The 24,603-nt window shown below is 30.7% G+C and overlaps 1 protein-coding gene across 3 annotated transcripts in view; it reads left to right on the top strand.

The window, feature by feature from the left end:
* Positions 1-24,394, top strand: part of LOC149547728 (uncharacterized) — a 221,863-nt gene extending 197,469 nt beyond the window's left edge. For all 3 annotated transcript variants that reach the window (XM_089791793.1, XM_089791794.1, XM_089791795.1), the window contains 6 exons: positions 19,079-19,132; positions 19,265-20,373; positions 20,470-20,748; positions 21,118-22,224; positions 22,360-22,962; positions 23,052-24,394. In XM_089791793.1, the coding sequence (XP_089647919.1) occupies positions 19,079-19,132; positions 19,265-20,373; positions 20,470-20,748; positions 21,118-22,224; positions 22,360-22,962; positions 23,052-24,110 (4,211 nt within the window). In that variant the 3' untranslated portion in view covers positions 24,111-24,394. The remainder of the gene's footprint in view (positions 1-19,078; positions 19,133-19,264; positions 20,374-20,469; positions 20,749-21,117; positions 22,225-22,359; positions 22,963-23,051) is intronic.
* The last annotated feature ends 209 nt before the right edge of the window (positions 24,395-24,603 follow it).

The raw sequence follows: 24,603 nt of genomic DNA, 5'->3' as shown, positions 1-24,603 counted from the left end.
GAATTCTCTATTTTCACATGTAAACTATCCTTTTTTCTCCTTTAACACTCATAGAAAGATTACAGTTTCATCCTCCCTAAGAATACTCTTGTGCTTAGAGTTAGGTATGAATCTACGACTGAGATTCATCAATTTTTCCACTTTATCCTTCCTATTTTTTGATTGGTTGCATGTAATTGCATAGGGAATCCAGCTAGAAATTTTTCCTTATCTCCAAAATATCATAATTCATCCTTAAGTCAGCTCATAAATGCTTGACATAGTTTTCTGTACCTTTACAAACAAATATATAAAAATTGTCTTACTTAGCATCTAATGTGTTTGATGCTTGATATACACTAATCTTTCTATTATGACATGCCATTTGTATTTTTTGGCATCCACTATTTACTGGGCTCTTGTATCACCTGACATATACTATCTACTTGGCACTTGAGTGACTCAGCACATGAGTGGCTCAACAGTCACTATGACTCGACATGGTCTATTATTTACATGTTGTGCTCAACATGTACTACTAGTTTAGCATGAACTAAGTAAATAACTTAAGTGTGTTAACACTCACTTGGCGAAACCAATCTAAGATCAACAATCAACATGTTCCTTGATTTCTTCCTTCTAACTGTTGTCACTACCATTTACATTCCTTCTATCATTTCTATTATTGCTTCTTCTATGATTAGGATTCCTATTGAATTTCCTTTTGTCCATTCTAAAAAATCTCACTATGTGTCCAAATTTATTGCATAACTAACATATATGCACATTCCTCCTTTGATTGGTTCCATTCTAACTATCAAGTGCTCTGTAATTTCTTGCAATGTGTCTATGATTGTTACACTTGTAACATACAATTTTTTTCCTTTCACCATTAGGTCTATAGCATCATCAAATCTACTCTAGAATCTTCCTCTTTCATTACTTTTAGGGTTAGTATTCCTAAACATACTATTTTTCCTATTATTACCATCAAATTTAAGTTTCTTACATTCTACTACTTTATATCCATAACCATGACAATTATAACAAGAGAAATTTTTAATAGGTTAAAAAGACTTACATGTGCAATTAGTCTCCATATGTCCAAATTCATTATGTATGAAGCATTTACCATTGAATTCATGTCTAACTTCCTTGGATGATTCAACTTTCTTAGGTTGATCAACTTGCTCTGTTATATTAGCTTCATCAAATTTTTTCAGATAAATCAACTATCTCAACTTCTTTAGATGACTCAATCTTATTCTAATTAGTTTCTTTAGGGGTTTCTACAACTAGATCTAGTTATTTCCTAATTTCAACTTTCTTGGCTAACTTTTCTTCAATAAGATATCAGAGACCTATTCAATCATAAGAGAGTCTTTGATAAAATATTTGGTCATCAATTTTCTTAGAGCTTGTATAAAGTTTCTTTAACTATTGTTTAGCCTATCTCAATTCTTCTTTCAAAAATAATTTTTTATTTTTCTAACTTAGCATGTTCTATCTTTATAGAATCTAATTCAAATGTAAGTTGACTCAATTACAATCTAAGGTTTGCATTCTCAGATATTAGATCAGGTTCATTCTTATTGTCACTTTTCTTAAAGCTTAACTTAAGTTCAACAATTTTCAACCCATATTTTAAGATCTCATTTTCTTTCTTGAGATATCCTAGTTCATCATTGTAACTAGTTTATATATTTTATTCCTTACCAAATTTTAGATCATTAATCTTGTCTTTTAGTTTTCCAATGTAAACTTTTGTATCTTCATACCTATCTTTTAGGTTATTTCTTTCTTCTATAAGAAGGTCCATCTATTCAAGAGCTTCTTCAAGATTTCTTTTTTACTATTAAATGTGTATAGGGATCTTAATCAAGCTATTAAGCCTCTTCAAAGTACCTATGCTCTGATACCAATTGTTCAAAATAGATAATATTGAGAGTTGGGGGGGGGGGGGGGGGGGTGTGGGTAAATTAATATTCTACAAACTTTTTCCTACAATTGAATATTTTTAATTAGTTTATAATTTGCATATGAAAGTAAAATAAAAATTTTGAATAGTAAATATAACCATTCACAAAGAGAATTCATAACACTATTATTTGTTAACTAGGGAAACCCTAGTCAAGCAAAAACCTAGGTGGGGATGACCCCCAAGATGATCAACTAAACAAAAGAATCTTGTGAAGGATATTGACCTTGTTAGGAGTCTATGAAATAAATATAGTGTCTAGAGTCCTTATTAGAGGACTAGGATTTATTAGAAGCTTCAACCATATTAGGATTTGGTAGATCAAATGTAATGTATGAAATAAGAGCTCACTTCCCCAACATGCAATTATACAACTAAGCTCTTCATAGGTATACGTACACTACTATCTCACTACTAAAACTTGCTCTAATCATACATCAAATTTTGTATCACATAAGGCTCGCATATCTTTCAAGCTATCTTCACAATGGTTCACATGTCATACATCTTTAACATTATTTGTGCAAGATAAGATCTTTACTTATACCTCATACATTAATAAATATTGACTCAATTGGCCTTCATGTCTTCACATGCTTGACATAATATAAAATAATTTAGAAATTAGTGTCCATAATGTTGGCCAATCATTAATTAGTAATTATTTTGTCATCATAATGATTCCTTAAGCCATACAATTCAATTCTCAGATATGCTTTCTTCTTATCAATTAAATACTCAAACTAGTATTTTAATTGTAACTCATGTTGTGTAGTCTATACAAATTTGTACACTAGACTATGTCAGTGTCATATTATCATATAGCTATCATCAATTGTGCATGAGATAATTTGAATTGTGTCATTCATAGACATCACATATGTCTCTATAATTCTACAAATTATCTAACACTTAGTTTCTAACTCTTAATGGATAAATGAAATGTTGAATACATGTTGCCATAAATGACAAGTCTCCAGACATCTAACTAACCATATTGGCAACAATTTCTTCAATTCTTCTAGGTATCTTTCTTTGTTCTTCTTCAGCCATGAGTTTATCTTCTATTGTGTTCTTCTTTTTTCTAATAGATTCATCTATTGTGAAGGATTAGAATTTTTTTTTTCTCTTCAAATCTTTTTCTTCCTTTACTTGGGTTCTATTCTTCTCTAGTAATTCTATCATTGCTTCATCTTTGTCACAAATCTTTTCATTGTCCAAAAATTCTTCTATGTCAACTTCTTTGTATTGGATTTTATTAAGCTATGTGGTAATCTCTCTTCTCCTTTTGAGAGATTTTCTCAATTCTTCTCTTTTTGTCTCTAATTGTTGCAACTTGATCTATATTTCAACTATCTAATTTTCAATGATCTTTCCCATCTTGTATTCTTCCATCTCCATGATCTTAAACTCACAATTTGTTAAGCTTCCTAAAAGGAGAACTATATATCTATGTATGTATGTATGTATGGGAAACAAGATACTGAGAGGGGGTTGAATCAAGATCTTAAATTTTTGACTTTAAAAAATTTTTTATTAAACCAATCCTAACTTATCATTAAAACTTTAATGCTAAAACATAAAATAAGTCCTTCATATCCATAACAATTCAACAAATAACACAATGATTTGGTTACCCAAAAACACTTCAAGATGAAGGTAAAACTGGGGTGAGGAGGAAACCTAGAAATTTTCATTATTCCAACAATAAAATTAACTTGTTAAGGTTATAATGTTTGATCATAATATATGATGTACCCGGTGAAAGGTCTATCATGTTAAAGACTTAAAATACTATTAGGTCTTTCCTTGTTAGAGGGCTTGATTCTTAGAATTAAGTAATGACTCTATAAGGGGATTTACATAGGCCTACTAGGATGACTCTATTAAGATATTTACCCTGTCACAATTACAATACTAACTGATTCATTACTTGACCCTTGGTATGCTTAGCAACATGATCTTGGGACTCCTCTTTTCTTTATCTCTAATTTTATTCTCCTAATTTGATAATATATTTAGTCCTTCACTTCTCTAATTTCCCTCTCTACTAGATCTATCTCTACAACTCCTTCACATGCATGTATCTTTTTTTGCATCTTGTCCAATATTATTCTAGGGTAGAATCCTCCTCAAATAGACTTTAGGTGAATATTTTAGGTCTTCATCAATGATTTAAACTTCATCATCTTTTGTCATTTATGTCCCTTTTCTTGATTGGTTGAAATATTTGCCTAGGGGTCATAACCTTCTACTAATGACACATTATTAGAATTTGATCAAGGTTTCCAAATATTAAATCTCATAGAAATGTTGGCCAAAATGATTCACATATGAGTTTGTGCCATTACAAACCAATGTATCAAGATTGCATTGCTCAACACCTTAGTGCTCTGATGCTCAGTCATGTATTTTGATTCTTGGCTTCTATCATTCTATTTGCTTGACACTTGATAACTTCTCAATATGCTTGGTTGTCATTATTTTACTCACCTCAAACTATATTCCTTAAATCACATATCTATTTAGTCTTTGTTGAAAGCTTGACAATCATTGTTCTGCGCGGTCTTAGTGTTAATTGGTTGGCCTTTACTATATAACTTGGTCATAGTGATGAGCTTGTAATCTTGCCTAGTAAATGACTTGTAAATTACTAAGTTTTTGGTCACTAATTGATAATATAGGCTTAGAGATCAAGACTAAATAGGTATGTTTTTCCTTATACCATCCCTTTCCAATAAACTATCATGCTCTTTCCTTCTTTGATCCCTTCTCTTTGGATAAAATTCCAAGATGTGAGTGATGTTCCTTTGAATTTTGATTTTGCAATATCCACCTTTTGGATTTCTTGTGTTTCTTCACAAAATGTACTTTTCAAAGGATTATATCCAATCCTTAATGGTGTTAACATCCATATTTTTGTTGTTCCCTATATGTTCAACATTAGCAACTTTGGGTGACATATTTTTAGCCTCTCCTTCAAATTATGCAACTGACATGAACTAGAGCTTCATGAATAATTCTCTAGGCTCTAATACCACTTGATGTAGAGTGGAAAGTGACAAATCAACTAGGTATTAATAACCCTTCCTATCTCTAGTAGCTTAACTTAAGAAGAAGAAAGTATGCTCAATAAATTTTAGAGAGCCAGTAGAACATCCCTAAGGCCTTAGGCACTCATTAGGATCATAGACATGTAATTGTTAAATAATTTTGAGTTTAAGGATAATTTTCCTATATCTAGGCCTTATTAGGAAATAAAATTCAAACTTGGTTGAGGTTTTCGAACAATGGGTTTGAAAACATCTTTTATCCTATGGACTCAAAATCAATCAAATTCTCAAGCCCAAAAGTATTTTTCCACAAGTTGTACCACATAGCCTAATATGAAAGTCTAATTACCACCAAGTCTTTCAAGATAATTTTTATGGATTAACTCAAATTATTTAAGAATATTTCCATTAAAAAATTAGAGATTTTGATACACATTTGAGATTTCTAGCGAAATTTGAAATAACATATTTTAAACCCATAGGAATACCTCCACATTACTATTATGACCAAAAACCTAATAGGGGTGATTATATCTTAAAATAAAAAAAACTACTAAGCCTAGTATTTTTCTAGATTTACCAATAAAATAAAATATCTCTACTATCCTTATATTAAAAAAATCCTCTATAAGATTAAATGTCCTTATGTAGTAACATGTATCATGCATCAATTTTCATTAAATTCCTACTGAGAACATACAAGATCCTCCACTAGGGCTTGGTGAATTTTTTTTAACTCTACTTACTAGGCTTGAAAATTTTAATTCTCTAAATTAACATCCTTTACTTTCTTCAACCCAAGAGTTGTGAGACTTCCATGGTTGCAAAGCTCACGAGGAATCCATTTGGTTGAAATCTTGAGTTTTATAAGGGTTTGATGCTTATATATATATATATATATATATATATATATATATATATATATATATACACACACACACACACACACACACACATATATACATATATATATATACACATATATACATATATATACATACATATATATACATATATATACATACATATATATAGATATACATACATATACATATATGTATATACATATACATATATATGTATATACATATACATATATATGTATATATGTATATATATACATATATGTATGTATATGTATATATATATATATATATATATATATATATGTATGTATATGTATGTATATATATGTATATATATGTATATATATGTATATGTATATATATGTATATATATGTATATATATTCAAAACCTTATATAATGAAACCAAATTTAATAGGAAGCTAATTCAATACTCTAAAAGATCATGGAAATGATTTTTGCCATTTTAATGAGACATAAGTCATACAAAATGAAAATTACTGACAATTACTTGAAAACATAATGTTTATTTTCTACAAAATAAGATCATATTGTTTATAATTTCACACTTATTGATTGGTTAATTTTCTTAATATTATATACTTACATTCAAATTTCTATATCTATCTTTTCAAACTTCTGGACAATTTGAGGAATTATTTTTTTTTTGTAACTTGACAACATTTAGTAATTTTATTGATTCCTTGTAATCTATGACTATAATTAAGTTCATTTCCACTTTGAACAACCTAAGACATCTAAAATCCACAAAATCATCCAATTTTAAACCCTTTTACCATTTTGACACTAAATTTAATAACAACATCGAGTGGAAAATGTCCTTATAATTTGGCTCATAATTACATCCAAAGGATCAAGTGATCCTCAAGACATCTTAGGCCAATTTAAACACAATCTATTAAATTGTGAGAAGGGTGCTCCTAGACCACATTACATGTGAGGATATTCATTCTACACAAATCCTCTACATTATCATTTATTAGAAGAATTATTTTTTTGCCAAAGTGGATTAAAGTCTTGTCTCTATCTCTTCCATTATTTGAGTACTTTTTTCAAAAAAATTGTGACCTCTCCAATTATATCATTATATTATTGGACAACTATTGGAAGAAAAATAGAGGAATAAAATCCTTATTGCCAATATCCTTGAGGTGTCAAATTATATTTTTCTTGATTTCAAATGGATAGCATCTTTTAGAACCATGCAATCTTTATCAATCACATTAGAATCAATCTATTTGGGTATGATTCCCTCTAATTTTTCTATTTCATTGATTAGGTCTGAGGCCACTTTTATTGCAGCTCTATTAGATATAAAAACTACTTCATCTAGAGAGAAAATATTCCTACTCCTTTTAGAAAAATACAAAATCATATTATTTTGATACACAAGCTTGCAAACCATAGAATAAGAAGTGTCAAAGCTATGCTAGTTAGGATTCACTAAGAAGAAAGCATCTAGTATTTTTTCCTCTCTATAATGCTTTTGTAAGGTACCTAATTGATGGGACTACACTTGATCAGATTGAAATATTTTATTTACTATATGATCTTTAAAGGAAGAAGAATTTTTTTGGTAAGAGTACACTTATATTCTAAGCAAGGACATTTGGATTTTCTTTCTACCAATCCCTTTTCATCGAAATGAGAAGGGCTTCTAATAAGAGTGAAAGAAACTCCCTCAACCCTAAAATGTGATCATCAACTTCCTCACAAGAAATTTAAGTAAAGGAGGAGATATAACTCCCTAATGAATTCCTTATATGAGCATAGTGAGATAAAAATATTTGACCCAATCACTACATATATTAACATTCCTATCAATAACTGTGACACTAACTTGTAAAGTGCCACAAAAAAATTACATGTTTATCAACTGTCATAGGGTCCTCAAATGAACTTCTTGAGTGTATGAAATTCATTTAGATATTATTGTAATGGAGGTTGGGAAAGGGTTCGATAAGTTAATGATATCTAAGTCAGTGAGCCCAAATCTTGAAAAAAATAAGATTATGGTAAATAAAGATGCTTAACTTATTATATAATTTTTGAAGGATATCAAGATCTCAAAAATCTAAAGGACTATAAGGCCAAAATATCTCTAAAATGGTGCAAAAGAACAAAGCATGGGGTCTAGCTTATAGTTTGGTACCCATATAAGAGTGAATAGAAAAAATTCCTTCCAAATACACCGCTTTTTTTCATGAACACAATTCATCTAAGATTTGGATTAAAAAATAATTTAAAAGAATAGAGATTTTGAATATAAAATTAAAATGTTCTTGATCCTTTTCCAATGCTTCTTAGTCCATAGAGATTTGTTTGATAGAGATAAAGTGTAATTCCATAACTTACTGACTAGATTTGTGTCCCAAAAATTTGAAAGTTGTGGTTGAAGGAGTTCATCTGGAAGAGTTATTATAGGAAAATTATATCGATATACACTCTATGGTAGACTCATGTCATCATGTGCTCTCTATGGTTAATTATTATATTTTAGAGAAGTTACATCTTGATATACTAGATTAGCATTTTCCAAATTAGACTGAGGAGCATTTAGAGTCTTGCAACTCAAAATGTAAGGTGGCTTTTTTGAATTGATTGAAAATCTTTCAATATTGAAGAATTGGTGACCATGAGTATGTTTAATCCCTTGAGCTTGAAATATAACTTGATCTTGTTTTTCATGTTGTTAGAAAAAAAAAAAAAAGATATTAAGAATGCATTGTTTGATCCATAGTTTATATTAAAATCAACTACTGTCTTAGATATATGATGCCCTTTTTGTTTTTCTTAAAGTAGAGATTTTAGCTTCAAGGAACTTATCTTAGAGGATTCAAATCAATTTTGTAGATAGGTTGTAGGTGTTATAGGGGGCATCTCTACATAGATACCAAAGATTGGCTCTAGTTGATGAACTTGTAGTTTTCATTGATAATTCCTCATAGACATAAAGCACCTATTAATAGTACTAGAAATATCTTTTATTCTCTTCTAGTATGCACCTAATAGCTCCTATTTGGGTAATTTAGGAACATAAATCAATAATAAATTTCCTAGTACTATTGGCAAAGACCAAGCCACCGACTAAGCACTTTACAATAAATCATAACTAGTCTAGCTAATTTTAGTTATCTTAAGTCATGCACAATATTTGTGTGCTTACTATTTGAACTATCTTCCATTAATGCTACAAAAACTCCTTGCTATAATAAACTACACATTTATAATGTATTTTCTTATAAATTAATATTTTAGGGTATGTATTCAGTGGAGCCCATATTTGGTTTTCTCCAATGTGCATAGTTTTCTAAATTTATATCAAAGCCAAAGGAAGTATATCCTTTCTTTATTTTATGTAAAACTTATGAGCATACTTGTGTGTGTGGATCTTTGTATGAAGACATAGGCATCAAGTAGCTAGACACTTCATTATTTACATACAATGTAATTGGGAGTTTTCCTCTATTTGAGTTGGTGTCATTAGGTCTAAGAAGAAAAACTTATAGATCATGTAGTAGTTGTGTGTAGCAATTATGTATTTTTATAGAATAGAAAGGAGATAAATTTCTAGTTGGAGAAAGAGGGCAGTCATTGGAGAGAGTGCTTCTAGAGAAATTAAAATATATTGAAAGATTATTTGTTGTTGTTATTTCATTTCTTAAGTGGAGAATACAATCATTTAATGATATTTTTAGCCTTGAAGATGTTAGTTTTGAATTGTCCATGAGATTCCTTTTTTATATATACTTTCTTATTTTAGGAGGATTTGAGATTATTTGATCATATGGGAGTAGTAATAGAGGTGAAAAATGGTTGTTGTAGGATGCACTGGTATGTGATATATGATCTTTAGAATTTTTGGGTTATATAGACACACACACACACACACACATTTATGTCTATATATATGTGTATATTTATGTATATGTATATGCATATATATGTACATATGTATGTATGTAGGTATATATATGTATCTATATATATATATATATATATATATATATATATATATATATATATATATATATATATATATATATATATATATATATATATATATATATATATATATATATATATATATATGTATGTATGTATGTATATAACAATATTCTTTAGCACACCATCTCTCTAGCAATTGAAAGTCTTTGCACCTAAAAATTTCACAACATACTCCTACAACTTATATGTATGTATGTGTAGGTATATATATAATATTCTTTAGCACACCATCTCTCTACCAATTGAAAGACTTTGCCTACATGCCCACACGTGTGCGCGCACGCCCACACACACACACACACAAGTTGTAGGAGTACATTGTGATATTTTTAGGCACAAAGACGTTGAATTGATAGAGAGATGGTGTGTTAAAGAACATTGTTATGCTACACTAGTTTGTTAGAAATGTGTGTTCTATCTTTGAGATTATAGTGTAAGGGTTGTGAGTGATCTATGTGTCTATCTAAATATGAAGCTTATGTTGTTGTCATTAAGTTGTCTTTTAGATGGGAATTATTTAATATATATACATCAAGAGATCAATGTTTGATCTTATCAAATTATTGATATCATTTGGGAAATTACTAAAAAAGGCTAGACTCTATTAATGTGGTACAATTGATGAAGTTTGAATTAGTAGTAATTGTTAATGGGCTACATAATATGGATTAACTATTTTGTTTATGTACCACCATTTTTCAATGACAAATGTAGAAAATATGTTGTATTTATTTATCAGTTGTGCTCAATACCCTAAAAATATTTGGTTTAACTTATTGATCAACCATGCATCTAAAAATGATTCCGATACAACTAGAGAGTAAAGTGATTTGGTAGCCATGTATCTTAGTATATGGATTTCTTTTTATATGGGCTCAATAATTAGTTTGATACAAGCACACAAGAAAAAAGGCCCAAATGCATGTTAGTTTCCCCATAACAATAATTTTTGGTCACCAGAACTAGTTTGTTCTTGGTTTGTGGGAAAAAAAATAGTTGAGAGAAAAGTTCATGGTGATCTTGAAACCACTTATGTGTTTTTTGTGGAGTTTGTGGTCATCTTGAAGCCATTTCAAAGCATCGATTAGGGGTAATCTATAAAAATCCGAATTGATTGTGTCATAGAAAAATAATATGAACGATAATATTTGATAAGTGAATATAAATGGGTACCTAGTAACACTTTAAGCTATGACCCATGGTTTCTAGATAATGGGGTAATATTGAAGATAATTCAATAATAAATTATCAATGGATATTAAAAATATAAATTAACTATCTACTAGCTAGTACTATAAGATGCACATTATTCATGTGCTTACTATTTCAATCATACATCACTAATATTGTAGAAATTTCCTCACCCCTATATACCACATTTTGTATGCATTTCCTTAGAAATTAATAGTTGAAGATATTTTTTTAGTAGAGTCCATATTTTTTTGGATTTTTCTTCTATGCCCAATTTTTCTAACTAGATCATCCTATATAGGAAAACAATTTTCCTACTTTTCTTGCTTCTAAAGAAATCGATCCTGTATAGAAGGGTTAACATCTATTTATCCTTTTCCTGAAGTAGTATGCACTTTATTATTTGTAGGTGCCTTGAAACCCTAAATGATATTTATCCAACTTCATATGACTAAATGCCCTAGAAATATAGTGATCCATTATCATCAATTAACTTGGCATGTTTATGAGCTATTACTAATGCAACCAAAGTGTCTAATTGTACAAAATCCTCCAATAAAAATTGTTAACGAAACCCATGATTCACAAAGTGTACCTTAATCGAACAATCTAATGAGGAGAAGTGAAACTTAGGGTTTATAAAAAAGGGCTTTATTGATTGCATGATTTCCCTTCCTTTGAAGATTTTGTTGAAATTAATGAAAGTACAAAGCTATGTCACCTTTTAGGCTGACTTATCAGAATGACTAAATTTGAGTATTTCTATCTAAAAATCAATTTTGGCCAAACATATAATCACGATAAATTCATTTTAGCTAAGTTATATATGGTCTCACACTTTTCCAGTTATAAATGTCTATTAAAAGTATGTTTTATACAATTTTGTATCCAATTACTAAAAAATACAATTATTTCAAAAAAGTGGCATTTCAATAACTCTTACTATTTTTTATGATATTTTTTTAATAAGATATTAACACCATTTTATAGAGTTTACAGTCAATAATATTCTCATATAGAGTTTATAGTGTTTTATATAGATATAGTATATTGTAATTAAAAAAATTACAAGTACATATTTTAACACTCAAAAATATGTCAATTTCGAGAAAGAGAAAAATATTAAATCATATAAAAAAAAGTAAAAATTATATGGTGTTCTAGAGGAGAGAGTTCTCCTTTAGAATGTATAATTTTTCTCTTGCTTAAAATAGATTTGTTTTTAAAAATGTGGTGGGAGATGAAAACTATCAATTTTAGGGGCATTGAAATTTGAATAATTATAAAAGAGAAAATATCTGTCTAAAGCTATTTTTTATTTTTTATTGTTCTAGCTATATATGTTATCTATCACATAATCTGAGATCAAAAGGAAATAATTGTATTTCCATCTAATTTTGTGGTGGGAACTAGACCCTTAATTTTCACCATTTTTCAGTAGCTAAAAAATTATCTATAAAAAATAGGAAAATATATCAATTCTTATTCCAAATAGTTATTAAAAATTATAATCCTAAATTTCGTCCATTTCTACACATTTTATTAGTTTACTTCATTTTCAAATTCAAAATAATAATACCAATTTTATGTCACTAAAGGTGAATGGTTATACTTTTGTTAGCCTTTTCCTTTACAAAAGGGTGACACAAGTTTGTGCTTTTACACTTTAAATAATTATGCATTCCCTCTCAAGAATCATCATGAGAGGAATTTATATTTTAGTCATATTCAACATCATTAAAAACCTTCACTCTCCTCCATGTGTAGGGTTTATCCTCTTCTAATAAAGTGTGAAAAATATCTAAAGCTATAAACATGCCTAGGAATACAAGCCCAATGAAACTAACATCCATCACCAACACCTGCCTATAATGTTTTGGTTTTTGGCTAAAACTTTAGAAGTAAGAAGTCTCAAGTTCTATTCACACATCTTCACTTACATTTTCCCTTTCTTAAAATATTGTTGACAATGTTAATGTCACTATCAAACATAGAACAATTGAAATTAATACTAGCATACCTAAAAAAATTATTAATCTTTTTTTTTTGTAATTTAAGCTAAGATATATCTAATTTCAACATTTCCAAATTTCACAAATAAAAAAATTCAATTTAGACAAACTGGTCAATACTCCACAAGTAGCCTAAATTCAAGATTTCTAAATTTTACAAATATAAAATTCATTTCACCCTACTATAACTTAAAAAAAAAATCTTAATGATTTGCAACTGATACATCCATGTCTAAGATTCAAATTTGATTGTATTATAAAAGGGCTAATGTTATGTGAAGACACAATTTTTTTTAAATTTATAAAATACAAAATTGTTAAATAACATATAGGAAAATTCCTATCAATAATGCTAAGTTCCTAGAAAAATGTGGCTCATGCACCTGTTGGATAAAAATGGCGAAAAGCTACCAATAATGCTACTAAATTTAGCAAACCTCTTTTCTAAAATCATAGATCAGTTTACCAATGTTTTCTTTGCAATTAGCTATCTTCTTTAACTTATTTAATTTTATTTGTTTCACTGTATCCAATGTATTTAAATATTGACATGGTTGTGCAGGCTACCACTATGTGTTAAGATGTGAAATAAATAGAATATTAAAATAAACTATTAAATTTAAAATAACATTATTCAATAGAAGAAAGTCTAATGAATGTCAATTTTTTAAAAATTGTCAAAATGTTTACTTTAATGAATGTTGTCATTGCAAAAAGCGTCTCAGCTTAATTATTATTCATCACACTATACTAGCAAATGAATTCTTTTATACATTGAACAAAGGAGATTTCATTTTCATCTATCAAATTGTATGTCACATAAAAAATAGCATACATTTTGATTGGTAAAAAACCTTACGATGTATATGTTCATTTAATTTTTATTTAATTTCTATATACATCATTACAACACCATGTATTTAACTTCCACTATACATTTTTTCTTAAGATAATAAATAACACTAAATTTTAGTGCAATGAGTGGATTGATGCTTAGAAATTTAAATCTATATGATGTACGCATGATGTACACCAATTTAAGTGCAATTATAGTAGCTAGAGCTTATAAAAAAATTCTCAAGATAACAGATTAAATAACTTTACTCAATAAGAAATCATAAATCAGCCACAAAAATACTTAATCCATCATTACAACAATTCAAAGATTCAAAAAAAATTTTAAAAAGATAATATAAATTTTAAACTGTATACTTTTAGTCAAATTAATTAAAAAATTCACATCAAAAGTTGATATGAGTTATGAATTTATTTAATTTCTAAACAAGAGCCTACAACGCAATGGTAACTTGTGAGCCTCTTACATAGGAGGTCTTTATTTCAAGTCTATTTGAATTTAACAAATAATAATAATTAAACTCATGAACTAATTAATAATTGATCTAAGCTTTGGCTTATTACCTATCAAATACAAATCTATTATAACTTATTTATAGAGCATCATTTTAATTTCATAAAATAGTTAAATATAGTAATCATTCTAATATTTACATATACGGCTAAATAATATGTAATCTTTTTATTCAAAATCATTACAAATTCTAAAATTAGATTAAATTATAATTATTTTATAATTTTAAGATTTATGAAAACTACTATTTATTTTTAAACTTTTAAGCTTTACTTATTTATTGTCCTCGAAATGAAAATTCTATTTGTTATAAAAAATAATCACAATTTTCATGAAACTAATCATCTTTCTCAAACATTAGATTTTTAAAATTCTGATTTTGTTGATTTTGCATATATACATGGATATCTAAAGTGCACATTGGAGGAAGCTTTAACTTATTTTAAATTAGGTCTTAAACTTATTTTCAATTTATTTTATTTTTTATTTTAATAAATAATGCTTTAAAAAAGTCACCAAATTAGAAAATACAAAATAGAAATGCACTAAATCATAATAAATGACATTGATGTTATCATACATGACACTATATTATAATATTGTCTATCATAATTGATTGCCTAAAAATATATAAGAAAATATTTTAAAATTTTGAATGAAAATAAGAATGCATCCATATTAAAAAAGTTTTAAATAGTTATTCTAGACTAATTCTCAATCTACTTGGAGTTATAATAAGTAAATAGTATTAAAATATTATTTATTTTAATCTATAATATTATAGATTTATATGTTGTATTTAAAAGTTTACATGAGATTTAAGAATGGTTTAATGTTAGTAAAGAATATATCTAAATATATTTTGAGGCATTTCAATCTTGATTTTAAACATGTTATTGTTTTGTTTTATTTATTTATATGTACTTGTCGAATGAATATATATTTATATACTCTATACATATGCTACAACATTTGGAAGGAGGGAAATGGTCAATGGTTGGGTGTTTAGAGAAAAGGAAGCTCTTACTTTGGTAACTACAATTACAGCTACGTGAGGAATAAGGAAGAATGTTATAGAGATAAAGAAAATCACATTGATGAGCCTAGAAGGATTTGATCCTGAGATTGATCTTCATTCAAATTTCAATAGCAAAAGTAAAAGAGATCATTGAGACAGATAATGTGGTTTGGCTAAGTTCCCCTAAAGATCAAGTTAAATATAATTTTGATGTGGCACCAAAAGGCAATCTAGGTGAAACAAATTGTGGGGCAATCCGAAGGGATCCAAACAAAAATTGTATAGGTGTAGTGGCTTGTCCACTTGAAATCCAAACATGTCATGTAGCAGAAGCTTGTGGAGCCCTTTAAGTGGTTATTCTTGCAAAAAATGCTAAGTGTACATCCCTCTAGATCCAAGGGGACTCAAAAAATGTACTAGATATATTAGATAGTAGTAAATAAATTACATGGACAACTGAAACACCATTAAAGAAACATGGAGAATATTAAAATCTTTTGAGAGGGTCATCACACACATGTGCATAGAGAAGAAAATCAAACTATTGATTATATGGCTAACATAGGGGTATGGGATGATAAGACTAATAGATTGCAGGAATATCAGGTGAAAATTCCAATTATAAAGGAAACAATGATGATGGATTGGACATACAAAAGTATCAATAATTTAAATAGTAATTATAATTACTACAATGGAGTAATATATGGTGAAAGTTTGGCATTTTTTTTGGGTCATTGTGATTATTACTCTTTGTATTCATTCTTTTCATTTCATAGAGGATATGAGCTTTGATAATAGCTGAAATAAATGAAGAAAAATGGGAGGAGATAAAAAAAGGCAAGAATCTACAAATATTTTAGAATGGAAGAACATCATGCAGATGTGGGAACAACTAGAAAAGGGGGAATTAACTAAGAAAATTGAGTATCTTCATGGTTTTGAGCTTGTGGCTACCCTACATTATTTTTAGGGTTACAAAACTATACTACAACAATGTATGGAATATTCTTTCCACTCAATACTCAATTCATCTGCAAGATTTCTAGTCTTCTAAACAAGGGCACCAAAAATTTCAAGGAGATAAAAATCACCAAGGAGGCTCTCAAAAGTTTCCTTAGGAGGAAGATGAGAAGATAATGCTAATTAGTGTAGGAAATTTATTAACAATTAAGAAAATTAAGGCTATTTTGTGCTTAGTGCTTAGTGTGTTAGAGTTTACATAACCATGGATGGGAAAAGGGTCCATTGCTTTATTTTATTTTCTTAAATTATTTTTTGTATGGAGACAATATCAATTTCCACTACTATATTTTGAATTCTCTGCATCATAGCTTAACCAATCACAAAACAAGGCTTCCCGTCCTATGTTCCATGAAGGCCTGATCCTTCTTTTTGTAGACTATTGTAAGGACTATATCTCCTCACCTAGTTTGAAGGTTAAAAGGGAAAGGAAATTGAACCCAACTATGAATAAGGAAAAAACTATTGTTTCAAGTAATAAAAAGGTTCTCATTGATGGTGATGAAGGTCCTAGAACTTGTGAGGAGGAGGATGATTCAAGGTCTGATCACTTGAAAGATGATACGGTTTTGGTTGATTTTTGGGATGGCCTTAAAAGGGAATGGAGACCAAGGATGAAATTGAAGAAGCCCCACCAATGAAAATACATAAATCCCAAAAGGAGAACTATGATGAGAGCTTGTAGACATTGACTCAAGATACTCAAGGTTTAGGTGTTGATACATAAATCCCAATTTGAAAAGATAATGGAGAAAAAGAAGAGAAAATTTCATACACCCCTATTGGTGCTAAGAAAAGTAAAGTGAAAATGGAGTCCATTGATGACTTTGATTCTTGGGTTTACAATGAAATTGTTTTCCTAAAAATGGAGTTTACTGAGTTGTAAAAGGACCTCAAAAAGGAAGTGAAAAACATGAAGGAGGATGACATTTTTAGACAGTTGAGAGAAATCAAAAGGGTTATAAATGATAGTGATAGGAAGATTCAATCCTTGGTACAAAAGTTGTTAAACCAGGAGTAGGAAGACATTGAACTTAAAATTGATCTCGCTATTGAAGAGAAGGGCAAGGATATCCAAGGCCTAGGCAAAAAGACCCAATGAGACTCAACAAAAAGAAGATCAAGATTGGTTCCAATATCATGGAGGAAGTACCCAAGGTTACTAAAATTTAGGTTGCCAAAGCTCTCAAAGAGCTAGATTAAGAGCCTTTCTAGTTATTTTTATATTTTTAATTTTTTTTTGTTTTTCCGGTTTGCTTCCTTATTTAATTTTTAACTAGTTGTTGGTATTGGGCGTCAAATTTGTTAAAGTATATTCTATTTCTAGCATAGACTTTAATAAGAACTTTTGAACTTTTGTATCTTATACATATTGACTTTTAGATTTTAGATTTCTATAAAACTTATTTTTATTTTAATTCAAAAATATATAATTACATATATTTCAAAAATAAAATTATATATTTTATTATCTTAAAATTGTAATTTAAAAAAATATATATTTAAAAAATTTTGGGCTACTCAAGGTTTAGGTGTTGATACATAAATCCCAATTGGAAAAGATAATGGAGAAAAAGAGGAGAAAATGTCATACACCCTTATTTATGTTGAGAAAATTAAAGTGAAAATGGAGTCCATTGATGGCTTTGATTCTTAGGTTTACAATGAAATTTTTTTCCCAAAAATGGAGGTCAATGAGTTGTAAAAGGATCTCAAAAAGGAAGTACAAAACTTAAAGGAGGATGATGTTTTTAGATAGTTGAGAGAAGTCAAAAGGGTTATAAATGTTAGTGATAGGAAGATTCAATCCTTGATTCAAAAGTTGTTAAACTAGGAGTAGGAAGGCATCAAACTTAAATTTGATCTCATTGGTGAAGAGAAGGGCGAGGATATCCAAGGCCCAACCAAAAAGACCTGGTGGGGATTCAACAAAAAGAAGATTGAGACTGGTTCCAATACCATGGACAGAGTCCCCGAGGTCATTGAGATTCATGTTGCCAAAGCTCTCAAAGAGCTGGCTTAAGTGCCTTTATAGGTATTTTTAAATTTTTTAAATTTTTTTTGTCTTTTAAGTTTGCTTCCTTATTTAGTTTTTTACTGGTTGCTAGTATCAGGTGTTGAATTTGTTGAAGTATATTCTATTTCTCTCATGGACTTTCATTAGAACTTTTAAATCTTTATACCTTATATATATCGACTTTTAGATTTTAGATTTCTATAAACCTGTTTTTATCTTTATTCAAAAATATATATTTACATATATTTCAAAAATAAAATTATATTTTTGATTATCTTAAAATTGTAATTTTAAAAAAACAAGAAAAAACTTATGTTTAAAAAGAATATCTCAACCTCAACCATTTAACATGTTTCGTCTCGAAATCAAATCTGTGATATTAAAGCTAAATATACAAGTACTGCATGTCTTAAAATAATATTAATTGCACTCCAGTCTAACCAAAAAAGAAATCAACGCCTTTTAAATTTATTTTCTGTTAGTTTGGCTTTAGCAATTTGTTTCTCTCAGCAATGACCGTGTGAAATTTCATCTCGTGTTGCAGATTCTTCAGATGCTATAGATCAAGAGTCTGAGATAGACGAGAATCAAAAGCCAGGTTCATATCCAATTCACAAACTTACTGTTCATATTATTTTTCTTCACTAGTCACCAATCTTTGCAGGCTGGTTGCCTCGTACACATTTTCTAATTTTATGCCAATTCTTTCCTTTGGTGTTGTTTCACACAGATGAGATTATTAGAAATCTTCTTGTTCGTCACCAGACTGATGATGAGAGAGCGGTTGCAATTATTTTATACGGCGACAGGCAAACGGGAATAAAAACGGTAGCTAAAGACGTGTGGAGAAAGAAAGAAGAAGAATTAAAGGAGCAATGGAAATTAGTCCAAATTGAAGCAGATAGAGGCCAAGGAGGATTGGTTGAAGATGACGGCTTAGTATTTGATTTACGAACTGAAATAATAAGACAGTTAGAATTAGAGAATATAAAAGCTCCTAAATCAGAGAAAGAAAGTTCGATTTCTGTAAGCAACATTGAAGGAAGCGGTGAATCATCGAAATCACAAAGGGCAATGCGTCAGCCTGGAAGCGCCCGTGAACAACTGCCAGAAAAAGATAAAGATTGGGAGCGAAAGCTCAGGGGTCATTTAAAGGTAGCACGAAAAGTATTTATATTTATACCTAAGGTTCCGAGTGCTGGAATTCTTAAACGGATTTTGCCAAGGTCCATTGCTGAAGGGGTTAAGCTAAGAGTTCTTCTTGTCATTAATGATAAAAGTGTGTTTTCTGCGCTGGAAGATTCTGTGTTCAAGACCCATCTCTATCTTATGAAGCCTCTTCGGTACAGAGAAGCATTGGGTGTCTTTCGAGAAATTCTTGTTCTCAATAAGAGCCGAGAACTTGTGGTGAGAAAGATCATAAAGATTTGTAAGGGATACAGGAAACGAATGGAAACAGTTAGAGAGTATTTGTCTAACTACTACATTGCTGATGACGAAGCCTTTGAAAGATTATCAGAGTGGATTGAGGCTAAAGAGCCCAATTTCACAGAAATGATGGACTATTTGACGTGTGAAAAGGTATTCCTTCATCTGTCACCAATGGCTCAGGACGCGCTTCTCGACATTTGTTCATTCTTCAATAATTGGGGGTGGCATGAAACAGCCTGCATTATCGACAGTGATGTGTTGGAAATGCTGAAAGAGAGAGAACTAGTGAAGAGAGAGTCAAACAAAGTATCTGTCCCTCTTCCAGTGATGACATATTGTCTATCTCGGGCGAAAGGAATAAGGATCACTCGTGCTACTGACCTGCAAGAGATATTGACTGTTGAAAAGGTGCATATTTATAGTAATCATTAACCGCTGAAACGAATGTATTGCAATGTCACTCTTTCTTATACTTCTTTGTTTTTAATTTTTTCCCTCAATCAGGAACCAGGTAAGTTAAAGTTTATACAAGGCATCTGGATGGCAGAAAACAAGTTCCCGTTCCACATAGATTCATCCGAGCTGGATAAAATGGAGAATTTAAGAGTTCTTGCCTTAGGCGACTGGACAATAGTGAGAGGCGACTGCAATAAAAGCTTTAGGCATCTCAGATATTTTCAAGCTGGAAAGCTTGAAAGGTTGCCATTCAAAATGGACAAGGCGGATAATCTAAGATTTTTTGACAACAATTCTAATCACTACTTCGGAAGCGGTGAAAAAGAGGTGAGCCTAAATTTTCGCTTCCAATTCTGAAGCATTTTAACTTGAACAATGCATTATATGATCCTAAAGCTTTAAGAAAAGCAGTTAATTTTAATGTAGTGCAGTTATTTGAAGTCATGTATGTAGACGCAACCGCGTTGAAATATTTTGAACTATCTTGTTTGATTCCGCTTCCAAAATATAATGGATTAATTATCCTTGCAAATCAGTAAGAAGAGATTGAACAAATACGTCTAAAAAATTGTAGGAAGAAGAAAACAGGCTTTAATTGGAAAATATATGTTAGCTGTCAACAAAACTTTCGTTTTGTGAGTCACTACGCCATACATTCTTTATTGTTTTCCAATATTTTCCATCCCCTGCGTGCAGCCTCCCCCGAATCTCCGACTTGTGAAATCAATAGGCATGAAGTTAGAACAGTACCTTGATTTTAGCAGTGTGCCAGATGGATGTGAACTTACAGACTTGAGTTTAGAAGGGTTTGATCACGATCAACTACCAGAGACTTTGTGCGATGTATACCTTTTGCAGAATATATTTTTGAGGCAGTGCAAGAAACTGAAGAAATTGCCTAAAAACTTTGGGAAACTCCAATGTTTGAAGACACTAGATCTTAGTCATTGTGAAGCCCTATATGAATTGTCACCGAATTTTGGTTGGCTGATCTGCCTTGAAAAGGCTAATTTTTCTTACTGCAAGGAACTCAAGTGTCTTCCAGAAAGCTTTGGTTTGCTAAGGTCTGTGAAGGAGCTGGACTTTTCATATTGCAAGAGTCTGGAGGAGCTTCCCAAAAGTTTCGCAAAGCTGGCTACATTGCAAGTGTTAAATTTGAGAGGGTGTAGTCATCTGTTGGCGCTTCCAGAAGGATTCGATGGCTTAGTTCTGAAGGAGCTACATTTAGAGTCATGCAAGCGACTCAAAGCGCTTCATGCAATAGTCGTAGCAGCAGAATCTTTGACGCAGACAAGGGTTTCACTGAGTTGGTGTAAAAGTCTAGCAGTGCTATCAAAGGGATTCATCAGCGTCATCAAGTCACAAGTGGTTGAGCTAATCTTAGTTGACTGTCTGTCTTTGCAGATGCTTCCCGAGAACTTTTCCACAGAGCTGAGTAACATAAAAGTGCTTAATTTGAGTGGCTGTAAAAGCCTCTCGAGGCTTCCAAAACGTTTGTCCAAGTTGAAATATCTGCAGTCTCTAAATTTAGAGTCATGTGAAAGGTTAGAGGAGTCATCAATTAAATTCAGGCACCTCTCGTCGTTGCAAGAATTGAACCTGTCTAATTGTCATGGACTGGCTGGGGACTGTTTGGGGAGTTTGATCGCGATAAAAGGTTTAACATTCTTAGACATTCATGGCAGCCCAATGCTTGTAGATCGATGGAATCTATTGAACAGAGACCGAAGAATATCCCACTTGGTTGTTACCACAGGCCGTCCAGGATTGGGATCTCTTCATTTTTCAAAATCCTTGAAGAAGGTAACTTGTCTCACTCAAACTAAAATACGACAAGAACATAAAGTTCATATGGAATGTACCCGAATCGGATGTTGGCTCCAATAATGTTTTCTAGAAGAGATTAATTTACCACCATTGTTTGCTATCATCTTGCAGGATCCGCACATTAGAAAGGAGTTAAAGCGAGGGATTTACGAGTTCTTCAATGGCAAATGGATTTTTGTAAATCTCGACGGACGGCAGCTTCATCCATCAAGCCTTAAGGAGGGCAGTACCTTAGCTGTTCTCTTTTATCATGATTACCAAGAGCCAGAGATAAAAGCTCTGCGGAGGATACTAGACGATCTACAACTGACTTGTGACAGACTACAAATAGTTCACGTCGGAACATGTGTGACTGACCTTGAAAAGAAGCTTGCTGGCAATCATGTTGTTTATGGTTGTGATAACTATGGAGCGTTAGTCTTCTTTGAAAGAGCATTGTTCACAGTCGAGGGTTTTGATCAGAGCATGAACTACGCTATGATCATTAGTGATGTAGCGTGCATAGATAAACATAAAATCTTCGCTAGCTGGACAGCTGTCACTTATCAGAGTGTAAGGGAGATGACCCAGGAAATGGATTTCCAGATAACTGACTATCTCTACGTCAAGAATCTAATTGAGGATGACAATCCTCAGGAACGGAGCGTGATTAAATTGCTTGACCAATTGTTGCTCACAAAAGAAGTTAAATTCTTGATTTCCAAGACAGGACAGGTATTGATGCTTTCTTCTCATAAACTTGCTGATTAGCTTCAGGCACATAGCATGGCTGACCTTTTCCAGTGACTGTTTGCTGAGTGCAGGTAGAACTAAAAGAGCTTGAGGGAAAATGCGTGTTCCTCTTACTCTCCTGGCTTCATAACATGGAAACAGAATACAACGCATTCAATAATGTCTATCAGAGACTTAAAATACTGCTGCCTAACAAGTTTGAAGTGGTGTGGATTCCAGTAGTAGTTCAAGGCAGAGGAACACGAACTGGTCATGCAGAGTGGGTTGAAAAAGTTGAATGGCTATCCATTGCGGATCCCTGGTCAATCAATCCCATGCTCATGCGGTATTTCCGCAGGCACGCCTCTTTCGATAAATTACCTTTGCTCGCTGCAGTCTCTCCCGATGGAAGATTCTATTTTGATAGTTTTGTTCTCAATACAAAAATAGAGGATAAATTAACTATTTTGCTAATAACAGAAGACAAAAAAAGGATAACACAGCTGGTGCAAAGCAAGGTAAAGGAGGTTCTAATGAAGCTAGCAGAGGAAAGCAAGTTGGTAGAAGAGAAGGTTGGAAAGCAAGAAGTGGAAATGAATGTACGAGAGGAAAGAAAGCGGAGAGCTGAGATGGAAAGGAAGATCAGAGAGCAGCTAAGAGAGGGAAACCAGTGGAGAGAAGAGATGGAAATAAAGATAAGAGATATGGTTCTAATGAATCTAACAGAGGAAAATAAGTCAGCAGACAAGACAGCAAGGAAGGAGAAAGAAGAAATGAAAGACAGGGAGAAAAAGAAGAAAATAAATAAGCAAGAAAAGGAAAGAACGAAGGTGGATCGTCATATGTGGGAAGAAATGAAACTAAAGATAAAAAATAATGTAATAAAGGAGATTGAAATTAAGATAGAAAAGAGTGCAATAAAAGAAGGTAAGATGATAGATGAGGTGGAAAAAACATTAATAGAGGAGGTCAAAAAGAAGTTCAGAAAGGAACTTGAAAGTTCTGATATAGAAAATATGTTTAAATTTGAAGATGAGTTGGTTGCAAAAAAAATCGAATGGTGGTGGACAAAAGAGGTCAATAAGAAAAGTAATGTAGTGGGTAAGAAAGACATCAATGCGAAAAATAAAATAATTTTGCAAAAAAAATAAAAAATAAAGGTTAAGAAATCATGGTGGATTACATATGAAAGAGGATAACCTTCTTCAGGGAAAGTAAAGCTTTAAAATGATTTTATGACTTTTATTTAATGAGTCCAATGGCATAGTATATGAGAAAGAATATATTTAGCAAGCATTATTTTTGTAAACTTTTCAAAATAATAGTTCAAGTAGAGGAGTCACTATTATGGATAGATGTATTCACACATTTATATAAATTGTATTTTATGTTCTTGGAAGATTAATTGAAAGAGAAAATGAACATATTTGATATAGTACTATTGATTTTATAATTTAAGACAATAGCATAATCTACTTCGATATATTATTAAATAATAAAACTATCTTATGAAGTGACATCTTTTTGTTACCTAGATTTTCTTTAATTTTCTATTGTGTATTTAACTACTATAATATTTCTTCATTATTGTTATTAAAATCTCTAAGTGAGTGTGTATATGTAAAAATGGTTAGATCGATCTAT

Source organism: Cupressus sempervirens, chromosome 7 (assembly GCF_028749045.1).
Source record: "Cupressus sempervirens isolate cs-2001-9-10 chromosome 7, ASM2874904v1, whole genome shotgun sequence".
NCBI lineage: Eukaryota > Viridiplantae > Streptophyta > Pinopsida > Cupressales > Cupressaceae > Cupressus > Cupressus sempervirens.
Note: the sequence above shows the minus strand (reverse complement) of the source record. Positions and strands in the feature narration are given on the sequence as shown.